This window comes from Larimichthys crocea, chromosome III (genome assembly GCF_000972845.2).
Source record: "Larimichthys crocea isolate SSNF chromosome III, L_crocea_2.0, whole genome shotgun sequence".
Classification (NCBI taxonomy): Eukaryota; Metazoa; Chordata; class Actinopteri; family Sciaenidae; genus Larimichthys; species Larimichthys crocea.
The window spans coordinates 27,807,116-27,834,946 of NC_040013.1; the positions used below are offsets into that span (position 1 = coordinate 27,807,116).

At 43.8% G+C, this 27,831-nt stretch overlaps 2 protein-coding genes across 2 annotated transcripts; both read left to right on the forward strand.

Annotated features, from left to right (window-relative positions):
• The first annotated feature begins 868 nt into the window (after positions 1-868).
• LOC104921218 (protein limb expression 1) lies at positions 869-5,648 on the forward strand. Its single transcript, XM_010733684.3, has 6 exons — positions 869-1,172; positions 1,694-1,899; positions 2,658-2,798; positions 2,904-2,999; positions 4,040-4,117; positions 4,227-5,648. The coding sequence occupies exons 1-6, from the start codon at positions 1,091-1,093 to the stop codon at positions 4,689-4,691; spliced, it is 1,068 nt and encodes a 355-aa protein (XP_010731986.3). The 5' UTR covers positions 869-1,090; the 3' UTR covers positions 4,692-5,648.
• Positions 5,649-7,604: 1,956 nt separating this feature from the next.
• Positions 7,605-25,684, forward strand: epg5 (ectopic P-granules autophagy protein 5 homolog (C. elegans)). The gene is made up of 45 exons (XM_019254948.2): positions 7,605-8,216; positions 8,366-8,962; positions 9,748-10,008; positions 10,093-10,291; positions 10,411-10,547; positions 10,646-10,753; positions 10,832-10,905; positions 11,036-11,144; positions 11,591-11,705; positions 11,775-11,925; positions 12,015-12,170; positions 12,258-12,415; positions 12,605-12,756; positions 12,916-13,056; positions 13,184-13,345; positions 13,425-13,547; positions 13,663-13,925; positions 14,014-14,154; positions 14,256-14,400; positions 14,599-14,796; positions 15,042-15,149; positions 15,251-15,373; positions 15,507-15,673; positions 15,769-16,005; positions 16,099-16,222; positions 16,341-16,485; positions 16,633-16,804; positions 16,895-17,057; positions 17,159-17,301; positions 17,394-17,550; positions 17,731-17,925; positions 18,010-18,223; positions 18,690-18,877; positions 19,020-19,227; positions 19,315-19,390; positions 19,709-19,812; positions 19,902-20,077; positions 20,754-20,972; positions 21,063-21,272; positions 22,313-22,457; positions 22,546-22,788; positions 22,990-23,203; positions 23,287-23,505; positions 23,592-23,706; positions 23,813-25,684. The coding sequence occupies exons 1-45, from the start codon at positions 8,163-8,165 to the stop codon at positions 23,993-23,995; spliced, it is 7,692 nt and encodes a 2,563-aa protein (XP_019110493.2). The 5' UTR covers positions 7,605-8,162; the 3' UTR covers positions 23,996-25,684.
• Positions 25,685-27,831: the final 2,147 nt, after the last annotated feature.

Here is a 27,831-nt window from a genome sequence, read left to right on the forward strand (position 1 = left end):
ACATGCACTCCAGGCCTGGGTAAATGCTGTCTGAAGTGATTAATGTTCGTGTGGATTTAAGATTCAAGCAGAATGCAAGTTCACGGCGAGCCTTTATTTATGCTAAATCCCGTGGTTCAAAGGTCTCCCAACTCTTATGGTAATTTGGAAAGATCGCTGCCTCCACCCTCCCAGCAACCAATCAAAAGAGTAGAGACTGACACAAGCATGTGGGAACATACATGCTCCAGAACACACCAGTACGTTCGACGTGAAAAGGTGGAAGAAACAGACACTCATACTCCTCTCTGTCTTACAGACGCAACTCAATAAAGAGTAAGAGATGAAGGAGCAGAGAGACTTGGGAGCTAAGAAACAACTTCTTTCTCAGAATTTGGTTCATTTGTGTAAAACTCTTTCAGAGAGTGGGTGAATTCAGACTTGAACAATGGCTATTCATATTGAAGTGAGTGAATGGAGCTCAGGCCCTGGGCTCCATGGCCTCAAATTAGTATGTGAAGTCAAAAAATATCCCACCCCCACTCATCTTACATGTTGGTTAAGACCATCTCTGGATTCTGAGGGTACTTCATGGATAAAGAAGCACCCAGTAACATTCCAGACTTTCCAGAGGTATTCATATTTTTCCTGTTACTTGATGATGGTGCCTTGTGCTGTCTGTGGAGCAACTTGCCAACTTCGTGCAGGCCTTTGACTGTCCGGCTCTGTTCAGGGATTAGCCAGCTGCACAGCCTGAGGGGAGGAGCTCGACATTCCAGCCCTGCACCTCTGTGTGTGTGTGTGCATGTGTAGAAAGAGTGAGGGGCCCTCTAAAGCTAATTGGCAGCAAGGGTGACAAAGGTGGTCTGCTTCAAAAGAGTAACCCTGATGAGATGTTCACACAGGAGAAAAGGAGGGGAGGAAGGGAATTTAGGAGGTGGGGAAAGGGAGTTTAGGAGTGGCGTTCACATTTTGAGTTTATTCCTCTTGATGTCCCCATCCTGAACTGTGATGACGGTGGTGGTGGCTCATTTCTAGCTATCATGAGTGTTGTTTTGATGTAAACAAGTGGACAAAATGTGTTTGAGGCAGCTGTGGAAGTAAACGCTGGATGAGGATGAGTAAAGTCAAAGTGGAGGAGAGCATCATGTCTTACCTGTCACAGAGTGAGACTGACACCAGCACCAAAGACTGTGAGTAACTGAGGAACTTTCTGTTAGTTTCAATAGGAAATTACCATATCTTTGTTTTAGATCAAACTTAATTCTTATAATGTATTACTGTGTTTAAGACTGAACTGGACCTGCATTAAAATAATACAAAAACAAACAATTAATTTTATATTCCTGCGAAATATGCATCCAGCAAGTGTCATAAAGATATCCCTGCTGCCATCGACTGAGCTGCAGTGAACTGTTTGGCACACAGTGAAGGACACAGGAAATGTTTAAACCTGTTTCAGGGTCAGAAAAAGCTTAAGGGGTTACAAAATGCTGATTTGTGTAAGAGGTAGTAACAGCTCCTAATACTACTTAAATAAACACTGTCTGGGAATACTGATTTACAGATGTCTGGCTTGTATATTTATATATTCTCACAGGTTTTCTCAGTGTGAGATGAGTTACCATAATGTTTTCCATCTTAAAAGTTGGTGAAATGCATAACTCCTTTCAAACTGTTTACTTTCTGTTGTGTCCTTATCATATGTGTGCAGTGAATGTAGTGGCCATGCTCCATAACTTCTGGGAGCAGAGGCAGATGAGCCAGTCGAACGGCTCCTCCAGTGAGTCCAACGGTTCTGTTGGGGATGCAGCCGTCCAGACAGAGAGCTTGCTGCTGTACGAGTCTGCACCGTCCCCTGGTCCCCCGTACATCTGCTATGTCACCCTGCCGGGAGGAAGCTGCTTTGGCAACTATAAGGTGTGTTTATCATCATCAGTGCTGTTCTGCACTGTGTCATTGAGAATTTACAGCAGCTAGACTTCATGTGACTTTGGAAATATCACCATCATGTGGTGAGTACACATACTTGACTAAAAATATGCTGAAAGTTAGTGTTTTTAAGATACATGTTCCAGGCAATGTTTATGTCATGGTGCTGGACGATCAGTATAAATGTAACACGTCATCAACTTACAGTTTGTTGTCTCAAAGTAACTATTAATTACTATATATACAAAGTATAATACTTTTTAATCTGGAAATGCTTTTAATGAGTCAACTAAATAATAAAGTAGAACAGCCTGCAGATCAAGTTTTTGTACGTTCACATTCAGGGATAGGGGCTTAGTAACAAGCAACAATCGAAGGTCATTCATTAGGATACACACACACAGTCACGCACACTTTTAAGGTTGTTTTAAATTGATGTTGTACTGTTCAAATGCCTCTCAATGGACTCATTGTGATCCAGACAGCAGTCCCAAGCTCAGAGAGGGCATGTGATTGGTTATCTGCGAATGCCTCTCCCGTCCTAATCTCATTGGTAATTTCAGTCCTGATCCCATGATTAGCTGTAATGTTAGTGTAAAATCATCAGAATGGAACTAAGAGTGGGCGCCTGATTCAAGTCAACACAATTTCTGTCTAAAGTGACATAGTTTCACATCTTTCCTCTCTCTTTTTGCACACTTTATGACATTTCAACCCCCTCGTGATCATCATCTCCACATCCACAGGTGTGTGAGACTCAGGCAGAAGCTCGGAGGGACGCAGCTCGCGTCGCGCTCATGAACTCTCTTGTGAACGAGCTGCCGTGTCGACGCATCAACCCCCAGTTCATCACTCAGAGTTTGCAGCAGGCGGCCACAGATAGTGCTGTGAGTGTGAGCCAGTGCAAACACCTTGTTACAAACTGTTGGAATGACACAAGAGAGTGTTTAGACCTGACATGAATACTGACCTGTGCTGTTGTCTCTGTAAAGGTCTCTGTAGAAGATGCATGTGACTCGAGCACCAGTATAGGAACCTACAGTTTGCTGCTCCACTCCTACATAGGAAGAACCATGCTGGAGTTCCAGGTATTTTGCAAAAGGCTTTTTATCTTGTAACAGCCCTTTTAAAAACCATGTGGGAATTATGTGAAAGATCTATTAACTTCTTTGTATTAACAGTCTTTGTGGAAGCCTAAATTAAAGTGCTATCATTTTACATAATAAGGAATTATCAAGCCAAACAAATAATAAATCACAGCCAGTGGATGGTAATTCCATTTTCCATTGTTAGCTTTACACCCCAAGTCTGTTTTTGCCTATTTATTCCAAATCCATCTCACTCTCAGTTAAACCCAGGCAGGGAGTTACGGTATGAAACACCTAATATGTCTACCTTTGTATAAATAAGCATATGTCTCCAGACAGAGGGCTATTAGCAGGAGGAAATGGGTTCATTATCATTCCTGCTAAGGCATGGCTCATAGAGATGAAGCACTTCCAAGTAATACACCTCAATAAGTGCCCACATGTACACACACACAGAGAGAGATATTGAAATACATTCACACACATACATTCAAATCTCTGCACACACAGCACATGCAGCCATATGGTATGCAGCTGTCAGCACTTCATATGATTTATATATATGCAGCCAGTGGAGGAGCTGTCGGATAGTTTAGATAAACAAGAGGCATAGAGCAGGAAACAGAGTAAACAGGCAGGCAGGTACAGCATGGACTTCAACCCAAGACAACTTACGTGTCATATTTTCCATCTGTGTCTCATTAGGTCAGTTTAAGTTAATCTATAGACTCTCTGTGTTTAACACTAATGTCACCAGCTCTTAACACAAGGCAGCTGTTCAGGCAGTGAGTGTTTTATAAAACAGGTTGAAACCTACCTGCTGCATAAAGATTTACAGTATCCTTTCAAACCAATCTTCCACAGTTTAGGTGTGGATTCAAGAAAAATCTATATAATATGTTATCTTTGTCAGATTTTTGTATACAGAGCTGAATGTTTGGGTTTGTTATTTAAGTCATTACTTATGGGGTTGTGGGAGACTTTCACTCTCTGTGCGTCTCATTCTCACTCACTTTCTGCCTCTCTCTTTCCCTCTGTAGGAGATGATGACAATTTTCCAGCTGTTGCACTGGAACGGGACACTGAAGGCTCTGAGGGAACGACAGTGCTCTCGACAGGTACAGGCCTTGCCAAAGACATATTTTATCCCCGGTTTAAGCCCACTTTGATACAACATCAGTATCTCTGCTGCTACATGACGATTGCTTGTTCTTTCCTCCTCCTCAGAGTGTGATTAACTATTACTCTCAGCGAGGACTTGGTGAGTACATGCGCAGCAGTTTGGCTCTGGACTGGCTCGGACGGGAGCAGAGGACACCAGGGCGACTCGGGGAAGAGCTGCAGGTGGCACAAAGGGAGTTGGTGTTGGCCCGACGTCGAGGCATAGAGCTGCGCTTCTACAAGGAAAAGACAGAGATCCTTAGCTTGGCTCTGAGTCAAGCATACATTCACCACACACCTGAGGCCTTCAGCCAAGCATCGAGTCACACATACAAGCAAGAACAACTTCCTTTACACACATTTTACAGCCAGGACACAGAAGTCCAGATAACCCCACCCTGCAGTCCTTCACCAACCTTTCATAAACGCACAAAGTCAACAGTCCGTCAAACCTCTGGCAAACACATTTCCTCCGACAGTTCTTCACCATGCTCAGAGCAGATGTTTACGCCTTTAAATAACTTTGAATAGACTGAAGCAGAAGGTAGAGGCTGGATAATAAAAGTGTGAGGGCAAAACATATCAAACATGCTCATGGTCTTCAGGATTTCTGTAAACATAAGAGCACTGTAATCATGAGTATATTAACAATGCTCTAACCTTATTAACACTCTTTTGTGACTATAGGACTTTAAGATGTGTGTAGTGTATTTACAGCACATGGAATGAAACATTCATTGATTTAAATCAATTAGCAGGAAATGTGGTTGAATAGTAGCAGTGACCATTTATCTATTTTTGTATGAAGAGCACTCGACTGCCTTTGCTTTTGTGTATGTTGAATTATAATGTCTTTTTGAGAGGTATACTAGGTATACTATGGTACGCAGTGTCACTTGTAACTTAAAATACAGGAATTATTTAAATACGTTAGTGTATAAACTGCTTCACTGGCAACTCTGTACTCCTCCATGCCTCACTTGTCCTTCCCCCTCCTCTGTCCATCATGTTAGTCTGGTTTGTATGATGGTAGATTGATATATGATAGGGGATGGTTGGTCAGGTCCACTGCTGATATAATTATGATAGCCAGCACTTACTATGCTCTTCGTGATAAGATGCATACAGGAGAGCAAGAGCATTGAATTATCTTAAGTTTGATTTAGTTGTAAATTGACTTGTATATGTTATATAGCACCTTTCTGATTTACAGACAACTCAAAGAGCTTTTTACAACACACACACACATACGCTGACGGTGCAAGGTGCCAACTACACATCAGGAGTGATACAGCACTTTTCATTTGAAGGATCACCTGTACACACACATTCACACACTGATGGGAGCTTCATCAGGGTTCATTATCTGCTCAAGGCTACTTCGACTAGACCGAGGTAGCTGGGAATTGAACCTACAACCCTCTGATTACTACTGTACCACCTGAACCACAGCCATAAGTGAATGCATTTTAAAGGGGAAATGTTTTAAAAAAATAAGTGTAACATACGTTTGTAAATAAATCTTTTTCTGTTTCTAATAAGCTGCCTATTCATTCATTTAAACACTACTGGAAATGGTGAGTACTTTTAAAAAATGTAATCTATTACAAACTACATGATTAATTTGATTACTTCACCTATTGAATTTGGGGGTTATTTTTCTTGCATGGTCACCTTAGTTGAGATCAGATTGAACAACCATGACACCAGATCACAGGTTAGGTTAACTTTTATGGTTCATTATACCAACTGATAATAAAAAGTATTTTAAGTAGACTTAATGTACTTGTACTTGTACAGTGTGTAGAACATTCATACATATTTTTGTATATCTTAATAGGACGTTATGCAAGAATTTCACTTGTAATATCACCAGTGGTGAAATGTAACTAAATACATTTACTAACACACTATACACACACTATACTGAAGTACAGTTTTGGGGTATTTGTACTTGAGTATTACCTACTAAATATGCATTCATATTCTATTTTAGTTTATCCAGTATTTTAAGAAAAACCCTTGAATAAGGAAGACTGGATTCAAAGTATCAAAGTTTAAGTTGAATTTATTATTCTTGTACAAGAAGGAGCGTTTAACAGTGCAACACACAAAAGGGGTTACAGAGAAAAGGCTCCTTGAGGAGCTCTAACGGTTGGTTCTTATACATTTTTTAAAAATGGCCTGTCTCAGACACCTCCCCACTGATACAGTTAATATCATAACGTCCTTTATTGGTTGTCAGCTTAGTAATGAGCATTATGTTTCATAACCAAATGATACTTCTCTAACCTGTCTCTCTTGTCCTTGTACTATTTTTTTTATAATTATCTCTCCCTGCCAGCCTCAGTAAACACATGCCAAATAAGGGAAGTGGATGAGACATGCAAAAAAACAGGACACACACACACACACACTCTCTCTATATGAGTTAAAACAGTGTTTCTCAATCCTAGTCCTCTGGGACCACTGCCCTGCATGTTTTAGATGTGTCCTCCTCCACCACACCTGATTCAAATGATCAGCTCGTCATCAAACTCTGCAGTGGCCTGATAACGAGCCACTCATTTGAATCAGGTGTGGTGGAGCAGGAAACATCTAAAACAGGTTAAAACATCTGCACCCCAGTATAATCCTAATTTTCATAACAAGAAGTATAAAAGTAGATAGATAGATAGATAGATAGATAGATAGATAGATAGATAGATAGATAGATAGATAGATAGATAGATAGACTTTATTTATTCCAAGCTGGGAAATTGCAGTGTAGCAGCAGCATTAGACACAGTGACGATAGACATCATAAGAATAAAAATATAAAGAACAAACTATACATAATAAAATATCAAAATAGCATGTACAGCAAATTGGCCGTGTTGATTTGGTACAAAGTAAAGAAAAAAGAAGAAGAAGAAGATATATATTAATCCCTCGATGGGGAAATTCTTTTTTTTATTTTATTTTACATGCATTTTAACCCAGGCACACACACACACACATGCAGTACAAGGGCTCATAGACATGCAATGTGGAGAGAGATGATGGAGTGATGGGCAGCCCCCCTGAGGAGCGCCCAGCGAGCAGTTGGAGGGAATCGACGCCTTGCTCAAGGGCACCTCGGCAGTGCCCAGGAGGTGAACTGGCACTAGCACCTCTCCAGCTACCAGTCCACCTTTCATATTTTTGGTCCATGCTGGACTTGAACCAGCCACCCTCTGGTTCCCAAGCCAAGTCCCTATGGACTTAGCTACATGTGCAGTGACTGTAAATATTAAACATAGTGCAAATACAAATACCTCAAAACTGTATTTCAGTATAGTGCATGAGTAAATGTACTTTAGTTACATTTCACCACTGGTCATATTACAGGTGTAAACCCAGTCAGTGTGACTTTTGTTTGTGTTTATGGCACACGTGTGTTTTGGGCTCTCTGGCTTGCCGTGGAGAGGTGGAGTAGTCACGTGGTCACAGATTGTGATCGCTGGTTTCCTGGAACAAAACAAAACAAAGCTGACAGCTGAGCAGCTGACCAGCTGTCAGCCCGGGTCCTCACCTCGACGTGTTGAAATCTTGTTTTTTTTAAACATTTAAGCGACATTACGGAAAAGTTAGTGGACCGTCGGCGGATGAAATTACAGCTACGCCTTAGCTTCGCTTAGCTTAGCCTCGTTAGGACGGACCTCTTCAGGTGTTTGGCTTCAGCAGCAAAAACTGGTTTCGTTTTTTAATAATAATAATAATAATAATGTATTCTCCCGGTGTTATCTCCACGCTAAGACACGTGCCGGGTGTTGCTTTGCTTTCCTCCGCCACCGCCGTGAGAGAGTGTTTTGTTTACAACCAGTGACTCGTGTTTATCTCGACAACACAGGCAGCAGCTCGCTGTTTATCGCCGGACAGACCTCGATGTTTATGTTGCATGAGGGCCGTTTTTAGCTGATCAGCTTCCACCACCGATCAGCTGATTGTCAATGTGTGTTGTGGTGTGAGCTGACATTTAAGATGGAGGCTGTAAGGCCGAAGAAGAGCAAGGCTAAAAGCAGTGGGAAATCTCAGGTGATCACACCTCTGCAGTGTTTCTTTACCAACAACTTATGGATCTTGAGGCAGGACACGTCCTTACCTCTCATGCTCTTTAGTCACATGTTGAAAACGATGTCACAAGCTGTTAACTGTGGAAATTCTTCTTTTTTCTATCATTTCAGCTCATCAGGAAACAGAAGCAGGCAGATGAGGACAAAAGAGCCACAGTTTCCTCGGCTGTCTGTGAAGACGCCTCGGGCTTCACAGACATCCCCCTCAGTCTGCCATATCAAAACCCAGAGGAGGAGGAGGAGGAAAAGCAAGAGCCTGTTGTGCCCCCTGAGACCACAACGCAGCCATCACCTCTGCCCTCTGAAAAACAGCAAACCTCCTCATCACGTACTTTATTCACACCAACCAAGTCAAAAGAGGAGGATGGAGCCGTGGCAGCTCAGGGAGCTGAGCTCAAAGTTGCAGCACAGACCACTGTGTTGGAAAAAGACACACGTTCATGGAGTCAGCCTTGTGTTTCAACTCAGTTTCAGATCCCAAATGCCCCGAGCGCCCCTGCGCTGTATCCCTCCCTCCCAGCACTGGAGGAGGGCCCCGTGATACAGCTCTGTGAGGAATCTGTGAAAAACAGGGAAAAGGGACCTGCGGTGCTGGCACTTCCTGAGCAGGAGTCTTCCCCTCCGAGTTTGCAGCCTCTGGAGTCTGTAGCTGAACTTTCTAGAAGCAAACTCTACCCTGAATTACCCAAGACAGCTCCGGAGATTCAGGTAATGTCATAAACTAAGGCCAGGTCATCTGTGTGACTTGATTTGACTCTCAGTGTTGTGATGGCACATGCAAAATATTATTCAGGAAGTCTTTTTCTATTGCAATTGCACACAAGTTCACCATTTCAGCATTAGAGGTAAATTTCATAACCATGCATACTGTACTGACATGAGAAGAGCTAACCATAACTGTGACTGTATGGTAGGTAATTTACATTTTTTGTTGTTAAAGGGGTTGTATCATCATCAGTAATAATCCTAATAATCCATTTTATTTGAGGTCACCTTTGAGGTTATGAAAAGAACCAATCAGACACCTGCATAGACAAAACAAAAGAGACATAAGGAGGGCAGATAAAAACAGTAATACTGTAAGGATAAAGGGAACACACGCGATGGTGAGCATGACATTGAGTAGGCCAGTTTGAATGCAGCAGTCGGTTTTGAGACAGTTCTGCTGCCAGACTGTCAAATATGTCAGGATGAGGAGCTCCAGAGCTGGAGACGGTGCAGATGAAAGCGTTAGCACCCAGGATGCTGAGGTGTGAGGTGGGTGATGGTCAGAAAACCAGCTGAGCATGAGCATGGAGAGCGAGATGTACTCCTGGAGGGTGTTGGAAAGATAAGTGGGGGCTAAGCTGTGCACTCGATTCTGTGTTGAACAGAGAGCCAGTGTGGTTTGATGGTTATTCGAATGAGTTAATTATTAATAGACTGTGTCCTTAGATGTACAGATGCATTAACAAGTTAGATGACGTCTCTCACCTCGTGTTTTTCTTCGGCAGCCGTTCTCACTGGAGCAGCTGAGCGTCTGGGAGCCAAGCGGAGGTGTGCGAGTGTGGTTAGAGGGTGTCGAAGTTTGTGCAGCCCAGTTCTGCGCTCTAGCCCGACAGGAGAACCACGAGCTGACCGAACTGCTGCAGAACTACTGGCGTTGTCGTAGACAGCTGACCCAGTCACACACACAGCTACACACTCAGTCCTCTGACTGCAAGAGCACGCAGAATCGTCTCTGGAGCTTCAGAGATGAGCAGCTTACACTACAGGTGTGTTGATTAGATTCAAAGTAGAAATGCAGTTTGTAGAGAAAACTCTTAACTAATGTGTAACGACAATTTCTTCCTTCTCAGGGTGTCTGTGCAGATCAGTCTAAGGTGTGTGGGTACCACCGTTTCCAGCAGGCAGACTTCAGTCAGAGTGTGCTAGGTGAGCTGAGGAGACTGTTTGAAGCTCGCAGTGAGCTGCTCCACCAGAAGGTGGCGCTACATGCGTACACTGCTCTGCTGTCACGTCTCCAGGTGGAATCATACTTATATCGCCTACTAAAAGGTGAGCGACGTACAAAATTCATACCATAATGTGCCTGTTACAGACATACCTCTCATGCATAATACTTCTTAAGTACATATCCTGCATCCGTTTTTTTATTTGTTTGCTTTTGTTATCAGATTGTTCCGGCAGCCAAACACAGCCTTGTTCTCTCCAACCCCTGAAAGAAGCCATCAGCGTCCTGTTTAGCTTCACACGTAGAGTCCTGGATGACACACAGTTCCAGACAGACATCCATCACTGGCTGGATAGATTGGTATTCACTCACAAAGACTGTACCGTTTATTTTACTCCATATTCCATTGATTTATTTTGTTGTTGTGTTTCCTCACACGCTTCTGCTGCACTCTCCAGGTGGCAGTCCTGCTGCGTGTTGAAGGGTCAGGAGAGCACCTGTACCTCCTGTGCCATCTTCTGTGCTGTCCTGCCGGGGTTGGCAAGTGGGCTGCACCCTTCCTTCAGGTTGGTTAAGGACACAATCTTTCATTTACTGTTGTCATGTCAATGGTTGGACACACTGACTGGAGTTTTCTTCTTCAGATCCAAGTTTTGGGAAACACCTGTGGAGTACAGCACTTTATGCAAGCTCTGGCCATCCTAATGTCGCCTGCCAGGTAAATACAGGAGCTCCTTTTATTAATTACCCTTTTCTCGCCGACCCACTGTGAAATGAGAATCCAGGTCATCCTTTCACAGGCTAACACCCTCACATCTCTAACCAGTGGCTTCTGTGTTTTGACTCAGACACCGTGCAGAGTTTCTGGGACATCTGAAGCCATGTGAGAGCCAGAGCTCGGGAGCTTCTGAACCTGAGTCTGGCAACTGGACACTTGTGGATGAAGGCGGAGAGGAGGTATGGGCATTCTTGGAAAAGAAACAAAGCTTACCATATCAGACTACAAAAGAATTCATGATAATGATATTATCTACGTATCTATATAATATATAATTATCTATATCTACAGAAAATAAAAAATAAAAAACATTCAAAGCTGTAAAAAGGTTGCCAAATGAACACTTTTGACCGTTTAAATATTATGTCTGTCCACTTTGTTTTGTAAACCTTCAGGAAGCATATCATTTTCTAAAATGGTACCATTTTAGGATACAGTAATATGAGTATTATGTAACATTTTCAATGTTTTTTTATAGAATGATCTGTTATTACCAATTTATATAGAAAGTGCCTTTAAAAACTGTGGAAAATAGAGTCAGTGATGACCTCTTTTCTGAAAAAAAAAATGCAGTTTGTGGTCATTTCTCTTCTATTTGCATTGCTCCTGTCTTCTCTGGGTTTAGGATGAGGACCCAGAGAGCAGCTGGTTGTTGCTCTGCGAGGAGGATCTCATCTCCCTGCTCACCCAGTTCCCATTCCAGCAACTTTATTCACACATGTTGGGCATGAGCAAACCAGGTAAGGAAGTCAGTCTGTCTGTCTGTTGTATCACTCACCGCATGAGCTGACATGCTACTTTCCCTCTAGGTGTGTACGAACCCCTGGCCCGATCCAGTCAGAAGATGATGCGTGTTTTTGGCTTTGCTTCCTCACTTATTGAAATTCTCGCCCTTGGACTACAAACCTACAACAGAGCACGATACAGACAGCTAGTTAAACGGATAGGACACATCATACGGTCAGTGCACCAATCAGAACACACAAAAACTATAAATAAACACAGTATATAACATGATTAATAATATTGTCTTCTGTCTTTTTCCTCAGAATGACGGTGTGTTATGTCAGTGATCACTGGGCCCAGTATGTGAGTTTAACTGGTGCTGGTGGATCCAGCTCTCACACTCTGTCTCTGGACAAACTACAGCTGGAGTACGACCATCTCTTCCTGAGAGCTGTTTTGCATGTACTCAGAAACAAAAGGTGAGGAATCAGGCTCGATTTTCTATTTTAACTGGAAATTATTTACTTTACGGGCTTCACGTTTATGTTTTGTGGTCTCTCTCACAGGTTGGGCATTTGGTTGTTTATGTCCGAGATGCCTTACGGGACTCTGTCTAGCTCAATGCTTTGGAGGGTCCTTTATGTTATGCAGTGTGCAGAGACAGCAGGACTGGAAACACTTGGCGCTGCTAGTGACACACACTCCTGCATCCAGGCTCTTAGAGGTATCAGTATACACACATGTACAATTTGTACAAATACCTTTTTGCCCCAAGAATTTGAATTGAATTGATCTTTTTTTAACTACTTCAACTCTGAGACATTTGGTACATCTATTGGATAGATTTTAAAATCAGGTATTCAGGTATATGTCTTTCAGTCTGATGTGGTACCGTTTTATGTGTCTGTTACAGACCCAGAGCATCAAGCGAGGTTTGAACACTGGCTGTGTGAGGTTAACAGCTCTGATGGCATCTCCCTCCTCACCGCACTAGCACACATGGCCACACCTACTCAGCACTCTGACCCTGCATTCATCACAACCATAACCCTGCTGATCTACCAGGTACGTTAAAGCTGTATAGATGTATAAGATGTCAAATAAACTGCATTACTGTCTATCGTAACCAATCTAAAAATAGAGGAAAGCAAAGAGAAGACTCTCAGGGATAACATTCAGCACTTACCTTGTTCTTTGACATCTCTTTTCTTATTTTTGCTCCAGGTGTCTTATGTGAGCGTCTCCACGAGAGAAACTTACTCTAAAGTCGGGAGAGAGTTGCTCGCTGCCATAGCAACAGTCCATCCCTACGTTGTGTCTGTGCTCCTAGAGAGACTGAGAGAGACCATACAGACCGTAGGAATGGTTGGTATTACTATTCTATTAAGACTCTAGGGGTTTTAACTGCACGCATAGTTGTCTACATTGAGAGCAAAATATATAATGTAGCAGAGCTCGATTCATGAGTTTTTGTTTATTCTGTGTGTGTTAGGTGGCTCTGTATTTGTGCAAAGAGCTGCCTTTGAGTCTGTGGCGGCCACGGCCTGAGGAGATCTGTGTGATCGGGACGTGGTTGCTCCAGCATCCCCTGTCTGCTGTGGAGAACCGGCTGGCTTGTGTCATACTGGAGGGTCTGAACTGGGGTTACACACAGGTAGTCAATTACAATACATTAAAAAATATCTTCTTCAATTTAACTGTGAGTTTGTTGTTAAACCTGTTTCCTGTTGCAGGATGGCTCCTTGGCCCTGTCCTCATCACTCCACAGTGAAGTGGCTCTGCTGGTGGCTGAAGCCTATCAGAAGTATCTTACTGACAAACCGTACAGTGGCCTCATATCAGAGGGAATCAAACAGGTGACACATCTGCACTCACAGACGTTTATTGTGAACCACAGAGACTTCATCACTGCATCCAGCATTGCTTTGTGTGTTTGTCCATCGTCCTCTCTCTCTTACTTCCTTCCTTCAGGTGTCGTACCTTGCCAGTGTCCTTCGTTTGGGAGTATCTCCTGAAGCATCCTTTAGTCAGTGGGCTTGGCAACTGTTGCTAAGGCTGAAGCTCCACGGCAATGCCCAGAACCCTAAAGCAGCCTGGTCTGTCCCTGCTTTGACGTCCAATCCACCTCCAGAGCTTACACACAGTCCCAGCATGCACTCCGTTATCAGGGCTGTGAAAGCAGGCATTCCTATTGGATGCTACCTGTCCATTGCCATGACACAAGTGGGGCATAGGTTTGTACACATTCACTCAGACTATTTCTACTGCTTAGTTAATACTTGTGGTTGATATATTTATGGAATTTAAATTACTTTTTTTTAGTCTGGAACACTTTTGTACCGATGGAGTCGGGTTGTTGAAAAGTTTGATTCAGTCTCGCCACTTGAGAGCAGCTGTGCATCTTCTGGACAACATCCTACCCCCAACCTACCCTCTCAGCTTCTACCTGCTCAACAACTCTCAGTAAGAAAGACACATCCTTCACACACACGCACAGCTTGTGAAAGACTATTATTATCGCAGATCTATCTATCTCCAACTGTTCTCCCCCCTGTTTGTGCCAGGTTCGTAAGCTGCATCCAGTTGTTCCTGCAGTACGACAGCGTGTGTCCTCAAGGCGTGACGCAGCAGGTCACTCACCGGGTGGCACCACTCCTCACTGGAACCACCTATGGAGACAATGTCCGGCTGCTGAACAGTGTCATTCAGGTTCGTCACAATAAGTTTTAATCATAAACATTTTGCTTCAGGTCTTCAGGCATCACATACAATTGTGAGGATCCAGGAAAAAAGATGGAAAATTACAATAAGAATCAGTAGTGGATAGAAGGAATCGTGTTTTTTTTAGTCCTCACATCTTCAAACTAAAGAGGATATAAATGAGTGTTTGAGTGTTTTATCTTCCAGAGTCACGTGGTGGAGAGTTCACAGCCCAGTCGTGTCGGTGCTGCAGCAGTGCTGGAGTTTTGGGTTGGGATTTTGACTCAGCAGAACCAGTGGTACCGGGACAAAACAGTCCTTTTCCTCATGGATCAGCTCTGCTGTGCTGCATTCACACACCATCAGGAGGAGTGTGTGCAGAAACTTCTGTACCAACAGCATAAGGTATTTACTCAGTCGTGTTGGCAGTTTGCATTATTTAAAGACTATCGCAGGTCTCACAGGTGCAGATGCTGAATTTAGAAGTGCCTTTAGTAACATTATGAAGATTAATAAAATATTTAATGGGATACAGTAAGAACGTTAGTGCTGAGGGATGATGAACAATATAAACCTGTAAAATGTTTCCATCAGGAAAACTTCAGGGAGCCGCAGTGACAATCAAAATTTTTCCATTTTCATACCCATAGAATGCCTTGGGTTACCACGGAGATAGGGGTCTGCTCTCCTCTCTGGTTGGCTGGATTGCTGGAAATGCCACGCCCTCATTCATAGAGGGCCAATCCCTGAGCGCGGAGGTAAACATCCCTCCTCCGCCAACATGATGCGCTGGAGCTCTTGATCATGTTCGTAAAGTTCTGAGTGCTGACAGACTTTGTTGGTGTCTGTGTCTTTGTAGGTATGGTTCGCTTGGCTGGTGCTGAATATGGAGGGCGTATTTGAGGATGATTCTCAGCTGAGACGCTGTGTTGAAAATGAGCTGCTGTCAGACCCCAGCGTTTCCCCAGAACAAGCCTTAAAGGTATACAGACACATACATGGAAGGTTAAAGTGTTAAAATGCATTGTGCAGTGCAGTGGTATCAAAGTAGCCTAGTTTATAATCCTAAATTCAGTATGTAGATGGTGTTAACAGTGTGTCTGTGTTTGAGTCAGAAGGCACAGCAGAAGCTGAAGTTGCCAGTGGCACCATCTCTGCAGCGGCTGCAGGTGTACCGTTGGGCTTCTCAGGCTTTGGCCACGCCTCCTGACCACCCACTCATTCCCCTGGTCTGGCAAAAGTTCCTACAGTTCTACCTCAGACAGCCTGGACCTGAATATGGGTACGATGCACACACTCATTACTATCTTTAGACAGAGAAACCAGGAAATAGACAGAATCCATGAGAAGTAACTACGTCTGTGTGTTGTCCACCAGGCTGGCTGCAGGTGGATGTATCGGCCGAAGGTTCTTCCAGGCCTCTTCTCAGACCAATTTGCTCAGAGACCTAAGACAGAGAATACAGGAGGTGTCTGACTTCCACCACGCTGCCAGCCAGGCCCTCAGGGTGCCCCCGCCACACACGCCTTCATCAGACAGCCAGGGTGACGAAAGCCCCGACAATCCCCGTCCCCCTTACCTCACTTCTCCTCAGCTACACACAGAGCTGGTCAGGTAGGTCACTGATCCTTTACATTACTTCCTGTCGTTTGGCAGCATTTAATGTGTTAGCAGGCTCTCAGATCTCAGCTGATTGGTTGCCTACAGGTTGTTTGGTGTATTTGCCGTATGGTTGGATGACGAGACTCTGCAGAAGCAGGAAGTATACCTTCCATCTCTTCCTCCCGAGTATGAAGCACACAGACTTGCACAGATCATGCAGCGGCAGCAGGTGAGTGAGTGTGTATGCATTCATGAATAAAAAACATGTGTTACTGTGGTTGTAACAGGTTAGTCAAATCTTGTTGTGGTGTGTTAGCTCGTACATTTGAATTTGTGTTTTGTTATAGGAACTGTGGCTGGAGTATGTGGACCAGGAGCGTCTGCAGTATGATGAGAGAGAGGTTCTGTCTCTGTGGGAAAAGGTGCAGAGTGAGCCAACCTTCCTGCAGGCTCAAAACCCTGGCTTCACTGACTACACCAGCCTCAGCAATGGTACAGAGCCAAAACTCATACTCTAGATCCAAAGGATTATGTAAAGTTTAACTTCAGCAGACATGCAGTTATGAATGTCTGATAACGATGACCACAAGAAACATAAACACCCAGTTAATGTTGTGCTTTGTGTGTCTCTGCGTGCAGCAAGGGAGCGTATCCTGTCCAACCTGCAGAAGCATCCAGTTCCTCATCCACCACCGGAGCTGCAGAAGCAGAAGGCTCCGGTAGCTGAAGTCCCCAGCTCCTGCCTCACTGACTCTAAAGCTGCTGCTGAACTTGTACAGCAGGATCTCACCATCCTGCAGGACCAGGCCAGGTACCTGGAGAGCATATAAACACACACAAACAAACATACATATACAAAGATACACACTGATCACGAAATGCATGTTTATGCTGTTGTCAGGATTGCAGTGGCACGTGAAGCCCAGCAGGTGGCGATGGAGCAGGAGTTGCTGGAGAGCCTTCCTCTGCTGTATAAGAACCAACCAGAGCAGGTCACCATGACCCTGGAGTGTAAAGGGAAGGGAGGGCAGCCTTGCCAGGGACCGGCAAACATCACTGTCACAGTACGACCGCCAGAATCGCATACAGGCCACATTTTTGTACATCTCAGAAAGTCTTTGCTGCGATCTCTTAATGTTTATGTGCGATGTCTGTAACTTCATAGTGTGAGCGTGTCCAGAGACAGGAGGCAGTGCAGACTCAAATAACATCACTGCGCAGAGACATCAAGAAGCTTCAAACGGACTCCATGGCTCCTCCACCTCAAAGTCTGGCCCAGGCTGCTGTCCACACTGAGAACTTTATCACGTCAGTATGAACAGATTGTGCTACTGAAATTAAAACGAATGATTAAAAAAGAAATGTTTTGACTAATGCATGGGCTATTTTTACATCCTTAGATCTCTGGTGAATATGTACAAGGCACAGAAATCACCGGCAGTGCACCATGTTGGCGTGTCTGCCTTCTACCAGGTAGTCTCCTATGTGTGTGAAGACACGCTGCGACATCCACCAACACGCCAGTACCTCTCCTCGTGTGTGGAGATCCTGGGGCAGGTGCGCACCCACACACAAAGCAGTACAAGATTTGTATCAAACATTGTTGAAGTTAGCTGTTAATCAATAAATCCTGAATAAACACCCAGAGTCAGAAATAAGACACAGCAAATAGACATTATTGATTGGTAAAGGGGGTCAGGTTCACTCTCTTGTCATGCTTTTTTGTTTTGTGTCTAGGTGTTCATCCAGGGCAATGCAGAGGAATGTGGCCGTGTCCTGAAGACCATCCTGGAACAGAGGCGTCTTTGTCCACTCATTTCCCCGTTCTTCACTCCCAACGCAGCGCCCAATCAACTCGTCTTTCTCTACCAAGACGTGGTGACGTCCTTACACCTCGACACCGCTGACGTCATTTTCATGCTCCTCACAAAGGTTAGCCAAGACACAAATGCAACACACTGAAGAAAGACGATATACACCTAAATCACCTAATCACTTCTCTTTCCCCCGCTGCAGTTTGATTTGTCTCACTGGTTGAACGATGCCCATCCTGTGTTTTCGGAGCGAACCCGTTTGCTGGAGTTGGTCCACGGAGCTCTCTGCGTCTGCGGCCGAGATCCTGAGCCTGAACTTCTCACGCCTTTTCACCTCTTCACCAAACACTGGACTTGGCTTTTACGCCACCATTTCCCTGATCACTACAGTGACTGCCTGCGTCTGCTCATGACCAGTAAGTGTGTGTGTGTGTCTCTGTATAAAGGATGATTCAAATAATTACCCACTCTTAAAGCCACAACTCGAATGATCATTTTCATTTTTTGTCTGCCATGTTACACATTGTCTGATAATTCATTTAGGAGCGAGGACTGCTTTAAAACGTCCTCCTGTGATTCATCAAAACACATTCATGGCTCTGGAAGAATGCCTCCTACTCATCTTCCCACCAATGAAACATTAAATAATTAATTAACATAACTAAAATGTAGTTGAATCATGCCATCAATGCTGTGAATCAAGTGTGTCTTACTTGTGTGTTTTATAAAGACATTATCAAAAATTTCGGTTCATTATTAACAGTACAGTATGATGAAATGATTCCGAATAAAGCCACAAATCTAAATCATCAAGCAAAGATCGAATACGGTACTTTTATTGCAAGAATATTTAATTAAGGCGTTTGATTTGAATGTCATCAGGCTCCTCAAATCAGTTACTGAGTCCTGAGTGCTGGAAGGTGACTCTACGGGTGCTGGGCTGTTTACCTCCATCCCGCCAAACCAAGAGCAAAGCTGAACAAGTGCTCAGCACCACTGATGTCTCCGGCCGTGTGGCTGGACCGCCTGCTTCTACCTACAGATCCCCGATCAGCCTCTCCCCTCAGCAGGTAGCGAACGTTGGTGTTAACAGATTCAAACTTTTGTCTGATAATCGCTAACATGTCGTTCTATCCGAGCCCTTAAAGCTTATGATGCTTAAAGATGAATTATTATCGAACCTCGCTGTGCATTTTTATTGTTTGCCAACAGGTGGATGAGACAGTTACTTGGCTGAGTGATTACTTCCTGCGGAGTCGCCTCAGTAAGCCAGACCTCCGCAGCTTCGGCCTCTACTCAGCCTGGACTCCTTACATCACTGAGGTTGTTTGCTTCTGGGAGCATCTGATTGGCTGTCTGATCAGCGTGCAGCTCAACAGTTGTGCCAGAGAGCCAGTGGGCAGCAGCAAAACGATGAAAGGTAAATGCCACATGATGAATCATTAATTAAATTCAGCTGATTTTGGTATATGCTTATTAAAGTCAATTGTGTCTTGCACTCTCACAGCTCTGCAGGACCTACACAGTAAGATTGTGAAGTTATTCAAGCCTTGGATCTTTCCTCTGGACACCGAGGATGGCGGGTAAGCCTCAGCTCTGAAGCAAGTCGTTGGTTTCAGCTAGCAGGGAACTGTTGTCATTGAAGCAGATGTGAGACAGACTTCAGAGAGAGCAGCAGATCTGATAGCTTACTCTGAAGCACACAATACATTACACAAAATAAACCAGAAACATGACACAGCCGAGAGAGAAAAGAAAACATTGTTTACTTCTGAGTCTCTGGTGTGGCCACAGGTTTGTGCTGCGATTCTCCTGCTGGATACACACAGCGAATAGTTTAGCGCTTTCCAGGGTAAAGAAAATGAAAAGCTGGAGTCAATATCAGTGTCTCTCTGTCTCAGTAACCTCAAGTGTTACCCCTGGCTGGAGACAGATGCGAGCACAGCCGGATGCCTGGTTGGCCTGTACACTCAACTCACCGACACGCTGCATCACAAATTCAGAGGTGGGTTCCCAGCAAACCACAAAATACTGCTGTTTGTTGTTTGTACGATTGAAGTTATATAAATAATGTTGTGTACATGTACGTTGCAGATCGTCTGCTGCCCGGCCAGAGAGGTGCACTGTGGCTGTGTATGATGCAGTACTGTGAGAGCTGCACCGCTCCTCGTACACCTGAGTACCTTCTCTACCTTTACCACACACACCTCCACAGCCTGCCCTGGAGACACCTGCACCCTGACACTCAGCTAATGGAGCAGCTCTTCAATGTGAGAGACTGCTAACCCCCTCAACCCTCAACACTGCACACTAAGTCTAGACAGGCATGACGCACGGGAGTTTGTTAATTTGAGACCTGGGTCAGTGGCCCCTAGCTTCTATTAATAGCCTGACTTGCTGTAATTATAGTCCCGACACCCTTTTCCTGAAAACAAAACAGTATCTCTAGATCCAGGTGGATCTATTGAGGCTACAATACAGAATATGTACAGATAAAAATATATGAAAATCTAATCCCTAAGTCTGATAATGATGCGTTTTTATCCATGAATGATGAAAGCATACCAGAAAGGGACAGACGTTATCAGAAAGCTGCTGTTTTCATTATTCAAAACATGTTGCCCATTCATTTCTAGTTGGGATAGTCTTGTTATTTTCAAGATATTACCTTTAAGTAGTCAAACATAATCAGAATGAGCAGCTGTGGCTCAGGAGGTAGAGCGTGTTGTCCACTAATCAGATGATCGGCAGTTCGATCCCCAGCTCCTCCAGTCTGCATTTGGAAGTGTCCTTGGACAAGATACTGAACCCCAAAGTCCTCGCCATCAGTGTATGAATGTGTGTGAATGGGTGAATGACATATGTAGTGTAAAAGTCAGTCAGTTGAGACATCTTTTTTTGTTTTTTTTATTTGTGTTAATTTAATGCTTCTTTCTGTGCCTGCAGGTGGAGAGAGGAAGCCCCAAGAGCTGCTTCCTCTTTCTCGGAGAGGTGTTATGTGAAGTTAACTGGGTCAGTGTTCTCAGTGACTTCTTGCAAACGCCCCCAACTTCTACATCATATCCAACTCTACCGGACACTCAGAAGGAGTCACACACCATGTTAGTCTATCTGCTGTACATGCTAGTTTTTCTAGCAAAGGAGGAACAACTCCTGAATAAACAGGCAAGTCCAGAATATTTCGGTTTCACATCCGGGTCAGACTTCTTCCCACTTCTTCATTCATCCTATTTTTCTTTCCTCTTCAACCTCCAGGACTCCCCTCTGCTCAGTTTACTGGTCCAGTCCACCTCTTTGCCCTGGCACCAACTGGACCTGTCCTCATACCAGGGCATTCTGGGATATGTTAGCACCCACTACCCTCCCTCCGTGCTCCTCACTGCTGATTCTTCGCCTCAGCTGCTGCTGAAATCACTGCGTAGTGCTGCTGGGCTCCATCCCCGCCCTAATGAAGTTCCACACAGGGTGAGACATCACAGTGCTGTTTGTTTTACAAGTCAAATCACAGTTTAATAAGGCATCGTGAACCTCTTGAGGTCCAGTTTACAGCTACAGTATATTAACGTTGATTTAACCTCCAAAAACTTTTGTTGTGTATGTACCAGGTGGCAGCCCAGTCAAGGTTTGAAGCCCAGACATTTGGCACAGAACATATCCACTAATTATTTATCACATATATTTCATAAATTAGGCACTACATTTATTCATAACCCCATAAATGAATTGACAAAACATTCTTTAGCCACTTACAACTCACAGAATCAATCTACATGTATATAGTGAAAGGAGATACTACTTATACAGAGGAGCATTAATGCTGCAGAATACAAGAATTCATGCTTCTCATGTATCTGCATGCATACTGCCCCCAGGCAGTTACAGAGTGGGAAACTGGGAGCGTTCGCTTTAAGTTTAGACTTAAACAATCCAGGTTTTTTTTTTTTTGGGGGGGGCAGCTCTGTATCACTCAGCCAAATTACATAAATGTAACACTTATAGTTATAGTTGCTGTTAATGTAGAGCAGCAGAAGGTTTTTTACACGACGCTTGATCGTGTTCCAAAGTAAAACAGATTTTGCCAGCACACTTCCAAGCTATACTGTACACAGGAGATGTAGCAATGGAATTTCCTGATTCATTTTTACCAGTTTAACTCCTAAAAATATCCTTGCTGTCAAACATACAGTAGGCACTACTTAGATACATTCATACCAACAAAAAAACATGAAACTTGCTGTAAATATCAGCAACAAATGCCTTTAAGTAAGGCTTGGCAGTAAGATGAGTTGAATATAATCCAGTAATATTATTATATAATACGATGAAATGTTTAAATATGAATTCAGAGAATCTAAATAGTAGTCTTAATAGTGCTTTGACATTTAAGATAGAACCTCTTAGTTTGGGGAATGATACTCTGCTTGTGTGTCTTGTTATAAATGACAAAGTTGTGTGTGTATTCATTTATCTTTTTCTGCTTTGACACGATCGTTTCCATCTGTCAGGAGGAAACGCTGAAGGCTGCAGCGTACGTGTGCTGGTGTGTGCAGTCTTTGGTGACTTTGGAGCAAGGAGGCAGCATCAGCCTCAGCAGCCTGGAGGCTCAGCTGGAGACACTTCTGGAGGGCGTCGTCACATTCAATCCACCTGGTGAGTCATCCTCGAAGTCTTCATCAACAACATGATCAACCATCGGTAGCAAATTCTTTCAACCTCTTCCTCCTTTTGTCCTCTACAGAGACGGGTTTGGAGCAGAGGCACATGGCGTTCTGCGGCCTGTTCAGCGACACTCTGGCGTTACTGAATGGAGTGGGTGTGTCGACCGGCGAGGCACTCGCTGCTCATGTCATTACCTGGCTGGACAGGAAGGGGAGGGGCTTTCCTATTCTGCCTCTGCTGACGGCTTGCTCTCGCTGTCTCGCATCAGTGCGGCACATGACACGCATCATGGAGGCATGCATTACAGCGTACTTCAACCATGGTAACCAAAGTTTACAGTCTGGGTGTTTTCTGGCACACATTTTATTTAACTGAGGATTGCTTTTTTTTGTCCTTGGAAAGTTGTCAGCTTGTTCTATTTATACCTTACTGTCACAGCATTTTCCATTTTAGGATAGATAGTTTAATATCAAGGACTCACATGTTTTTTTTCCCCTACTGTCTGTCTGTGTTTTCATTTCAGCTGACGAGGAGTCTGTAGGTTGGGGTCCTGTGTTGGCGTCTCTGCAGGTGCCTGAACTCACAGTGGATGACTTCCTCTCTGAGAGCCAATCAGGAGGCAGCTTCCTGACACTCTACGCCTTCATCCTACAGCGCCTCAACACTGAATACACAGCAGCCAATGAGAGGAGGACTCTGGCTCTAATCAACACATGGACCACTCAGGTCTTCCCCAGGTTTGACCCCCGTGTTTATAAGTCAGTTTAGCATGTCAGTGTGTGTGTGCTCTGTAAGTGTACAACGTGTTGTGTCTGTGCAGTGGTCCAGGTGATGAAGCCAAGCTGTTTCTTTGGTGGCACAAAGCACTGAATCTGTCAGCGGAGCAGCTGCAGCCACAGTCAGGTCAGACTGAAGTGTCAGGAGTTGTCATGGGTCTGTTGAGGTTGCAAACCAGACTTCTTCAGCTGGGAGAAGAAAGACTGAACTCTGGGCTGTTAGGAGCTATAGGCCTGGGGAAGAGGTCCCCTGTTTCTAATAGGTAAGCTTACATTTTTATTAGTTATTGATAACACCTGTGGGCCAGATGGAACGGATATTAATTAATCATGTTTGATAACCACACAGGTTCAGGGTGGTGGTACGCAGTCTGGCAGCATTCCTGTCAGTCCAGGTGCAATCAGAGACTGAGCTTCGACTTCAACCCGCCAGTGACTTGCAGCTCTCTGCGAAAGCACAGCAAGTATGCAACAACAACAAAAAAAAACTGCAAATACAGTGTTTTCATTTTCTAGTCTGCAATTATCTCCTAAAAATAACTCGTGTTTCCGTTCTTTTTGTGGATGCAGACATTGGGGATGTTGGAGGCCATGCCCAGCAATAAACAATACGCTGAGTTAGAGGACTCTGTGAATAAAGCTGTCCAGTTCATCCGCTACCCAGGACACTGTCTCAGAGATGGACCCCGACTGCTGGCCCTGCTTGCCAACCTCCTATACCCTGAACTCAGATACCTGCACATTATCCGTTAGCCATGAATTAACCTGACACTGAGGCTGAAGATTCAGGATCGCTAGTTCTCTGTGGCAATCGCAGTGACAGTAAACCTCTGTTCTGCACAGAGAAAATCTTTCTGGAGCACATTGTTTTCAAGTAGTGAATCGCTAACACTGTTTATATCAACAAGAGCTACGCATTTTATCCGTCGGGACTTCATGTGACAGAAGCTGACTGTTCATCAGCGCTCGCTGCGCATTTGTGAAATCTACTTCTTGACTGGTTAATGTTCAAGTGTCATGAAAAACCTGCAGGAGCACAAGAAATGTCATGTGCTAACTTCTGATCTTTACTCGCACTTTGCTTTCTTTTCTCATGTTTATGCCTTGTTGATCTTTTATATATATAACTTGCCTGTTCTGTTCTTAGTTTGAGAGAAAGTTGCTCGTATTTATTGAAGCATAATTCATGAATCAGAATTCAACACTTTTTGAGTTTTAGGTGTGAGTTTTCACACCGCTATGTGGAATCTAACAGGAAAAGGTTGGAGGGTCCACAGACTATTTGGAGGAAGTTGAAGGACATATCTAATCTAATCTATAAGTTTAGTAGTACCTTCTTAAAATGGGGTGGGGGGACATACCAGGAAAGCTGGTAGGCAGTGTTCAACGACTGATACATCTCCAGCTTTCTACAAGCTACAATCTAGAATCCATAATCAATCCTAGCTACTGTACGATACAGTGGCTGAATACATGTTTAGTAAGAGAACATTTGCCAGTATTATTTTAATGTTCAGCCAAAAGTGCTTTCCTTGTTTCTGCCAAAGAGATTTTAGTTTCGTTTGCTCAGCTACTTAAATCTTCTTGACCATGAACTCTGGCTGTTTCATTTGTCTCTGAAAAAGCACACGCACACTAGAAAGTACACGAAGTACGACGAACAATGTGCTACACCACTTGGCTTCCTTATTAAGTAGTGTGTGATTCCAAGCTGCTGACACCGTTGGTATTACTAAATGAGCAGGCATGTCGTGTTGTTGATGCTGGTGTATAACTGGACTTAAATACACAAATGGTACATACTGGACAATGTGAGGATAAAGGCAGATTGTAATTCAGACCTCCACACTGTACTGTGCATCCAAGACAATTTTCACATTTTAATCATCCTTGTCAGTTCACCGCTTCTGTTGCTGTGTGCCATCTCAATAATAATCATGCTGCACTTCTGCAGCCTGAAGCTCGCCTTATTGCGTGTGTTGTGGCGACTGTTAATGTCAAAAGCATTTTTATTTTTTTTATTTTTTTATGAGTCAGTGATCAGGAATGGGTCTCCGGAGCTGCTGGAGGAGGGAGCTACAGAACAGGTCTGCACAAAAGCGAGAAGCTCAGTAAAGGGGACTGAATGTTTCACAGCTGGTATTCACCAATCCAACCCAGAGATTGGGAACCAAATGTAGAACATGGGGCCCCTGAGAGAAGAAGAAGACTGATCTTATACTTCCTGACCGGGTCACACACAGGGTGGGACTTTAGTGAACCACTGACATAAACAAAGAGATCCAAACAGCAACCTCTACAACAGGAGTTCTCAAAGTTTTCATGACTGATGCTAGTTTAGGGAGCCAGCATATGACTGAGGGATACTTACGGAAACCTATGAACTTGTAGGATTTGTGATTGGTGTCATAATGGCTAATATTAAATTCATTGAGCACCAAATTCCCCTGTTTGCAGATATTTTAATTTTGCAGATTAATTTTCTTCTCAAAAGTTACAGTAAGTGTTTTTACCAATGGTGACTTATCAACACATTACCACTTTAATTTACCACATTAATTCCTAATTTTACCAAGCATCACTATTATTGATGACACAATGTATTACCCATTACACCATGAAACCAGTATCTCTCTACAAGTTGTCTTTATCTAACCTAACACTTGTTGGGAGGTAGAAGTTTGACAAAGTAGCCAAGTAGTGTATTAAACCGGGGGCTGTACTTGTTTTTGACTATGTTTGTGAGCATATGATGGCTGACTTGCAAATCCTACGTTCGTTTGGAGTGTTGGTTGTGCACATCCTCAGATATTAACGCTATGTGTGCAGTCTGTTGTGGAGAAATTGCTGAAGTCAAAGGTCAATGGTGAGGTCAGGAGGGAAGAAAGTGTTCGGGAGCCTCTGATGTCTTATGCTGTATTATTTATTGACGCTTGGCCAAGGAGAATTAGAGACACTCTCATAGTTCATCAGAAGTGCCTGAGTCTGTCTCACATTCTGCCCAACTCATGCTGGTGGATAGACTTTAAACCCCAAGATAACACCACAACTACTACTATACACCCAGAAAAAAAAATCCATAACACAGTCTAGAGATGTAGCAGGGTCAGTAGGCTACTAGACAAGGTTATAGATCAGGTCTACAGTTATCATCTGTATGATGTGTCATAACACATCACATAAACCAAAAAGTCAAGTATGGTCTAAGTTCTCTGGTGTGCCCTCCAGTAACATGCAGAGTACATGCTCAAGTATGCGAATGTATAGTCTAAAAGCGAGTCCAGCCTTAAAGTAGGCTATTTAAAGTGAAAACACTGAAATTGATTGAACAGATGTTTGAAATACAACGCGTGCATTTCATGTTTCATTTGAGGGCTGTACAAAATGTTTGTGAGGGTCACCATTGGCCCGCAGGCTCCACCTTAAAAAACTATGCTCTGCAACAAAACTAGCCTGCGATCTGCATTCTCCATGCATAACTCTGCAGATGGTCAAACTGAAATTAAAGCTTCCTTATCCAACAAGCTTGTTATGACAAGCATGTACTTTGATTGGCGTCAACATCCTGTTGTTCTTCTCGTCTGTGCGAAGGTACAATACATGTCACAGACTGAAAGAAGCTCTTTAAAGAAGACTTTTTTCAAGAGGAGCGGGTTGTCTAAATTGAGCTGTGTGCTTTTATGCACGTACATCCACTCTGTCCGTCTGTCTGGGAGAAAAACCTCTCTTCAGGCAACGGTGGTCTCTATGGTTACAGGAAGGGTAGAAGTGAGAGAGGAGGTGGAAAGGACGGGGTGTTCTGAGTCTGTGAGAGAGGAGGTGGGAGATGCTTACAGACGCTCATCGCACTCAAAAACGGCCTCCGGTGTGTTCTGTGGACCCATCGTCTGTTGTCTCTCACCATCTAACCAACCTTCTGTTCTCCCGTCTCTCAGCTCAGGTGGTGGAGTACACTGAGGCAGTCGATATTTATGTGACACTCAGACATTTAGTCTCATTGGATCTCTCTTCACACACACACACATACTGTATATAGCTATAGAAGTGGTCAAAGGACCCAAAGCTCAGACAGTATTCCTGGCAGACATATCATTGTCTGGCAGATTCCTGTGTCACCATGGAAACCCAGCATCAGGAATAGTTAGTTCCTAGTTTCGTTGCACACTCAGCATTGGAGCAGCACATGGATCAGCTCCCCTCCCAGTCATCACTGGCAAATAAGATGCAGACATAAAACAAACAGTGTGCAGCTGCAGAAATGTGATTGTATTCTCTGAAGTCTGACTAGGTTATTGTGTAACCTATGTGTACACTTGGCACACAGGCATCCCCATTTTGACCTCATGTTTCCGTAAGTGCATTGCAGTTGATTTCAACATGTTCCAGTGTCCGTCACCCACTGCTGACCAGTTGCTGTTGCTGGGACAGCTGCACTGGCCTGAAGTCCCTCCCTGTTGCCAAAACACACACACTCAGCTGGACACACAGGAATGTCTCTGCATTCTCCTCCAGAGCTATGCAACACAGTGATTTCTCTAGATGTGTTTTCAATCTTTAATGTGGGTGTGTGAGTACATGCAGATGAGATT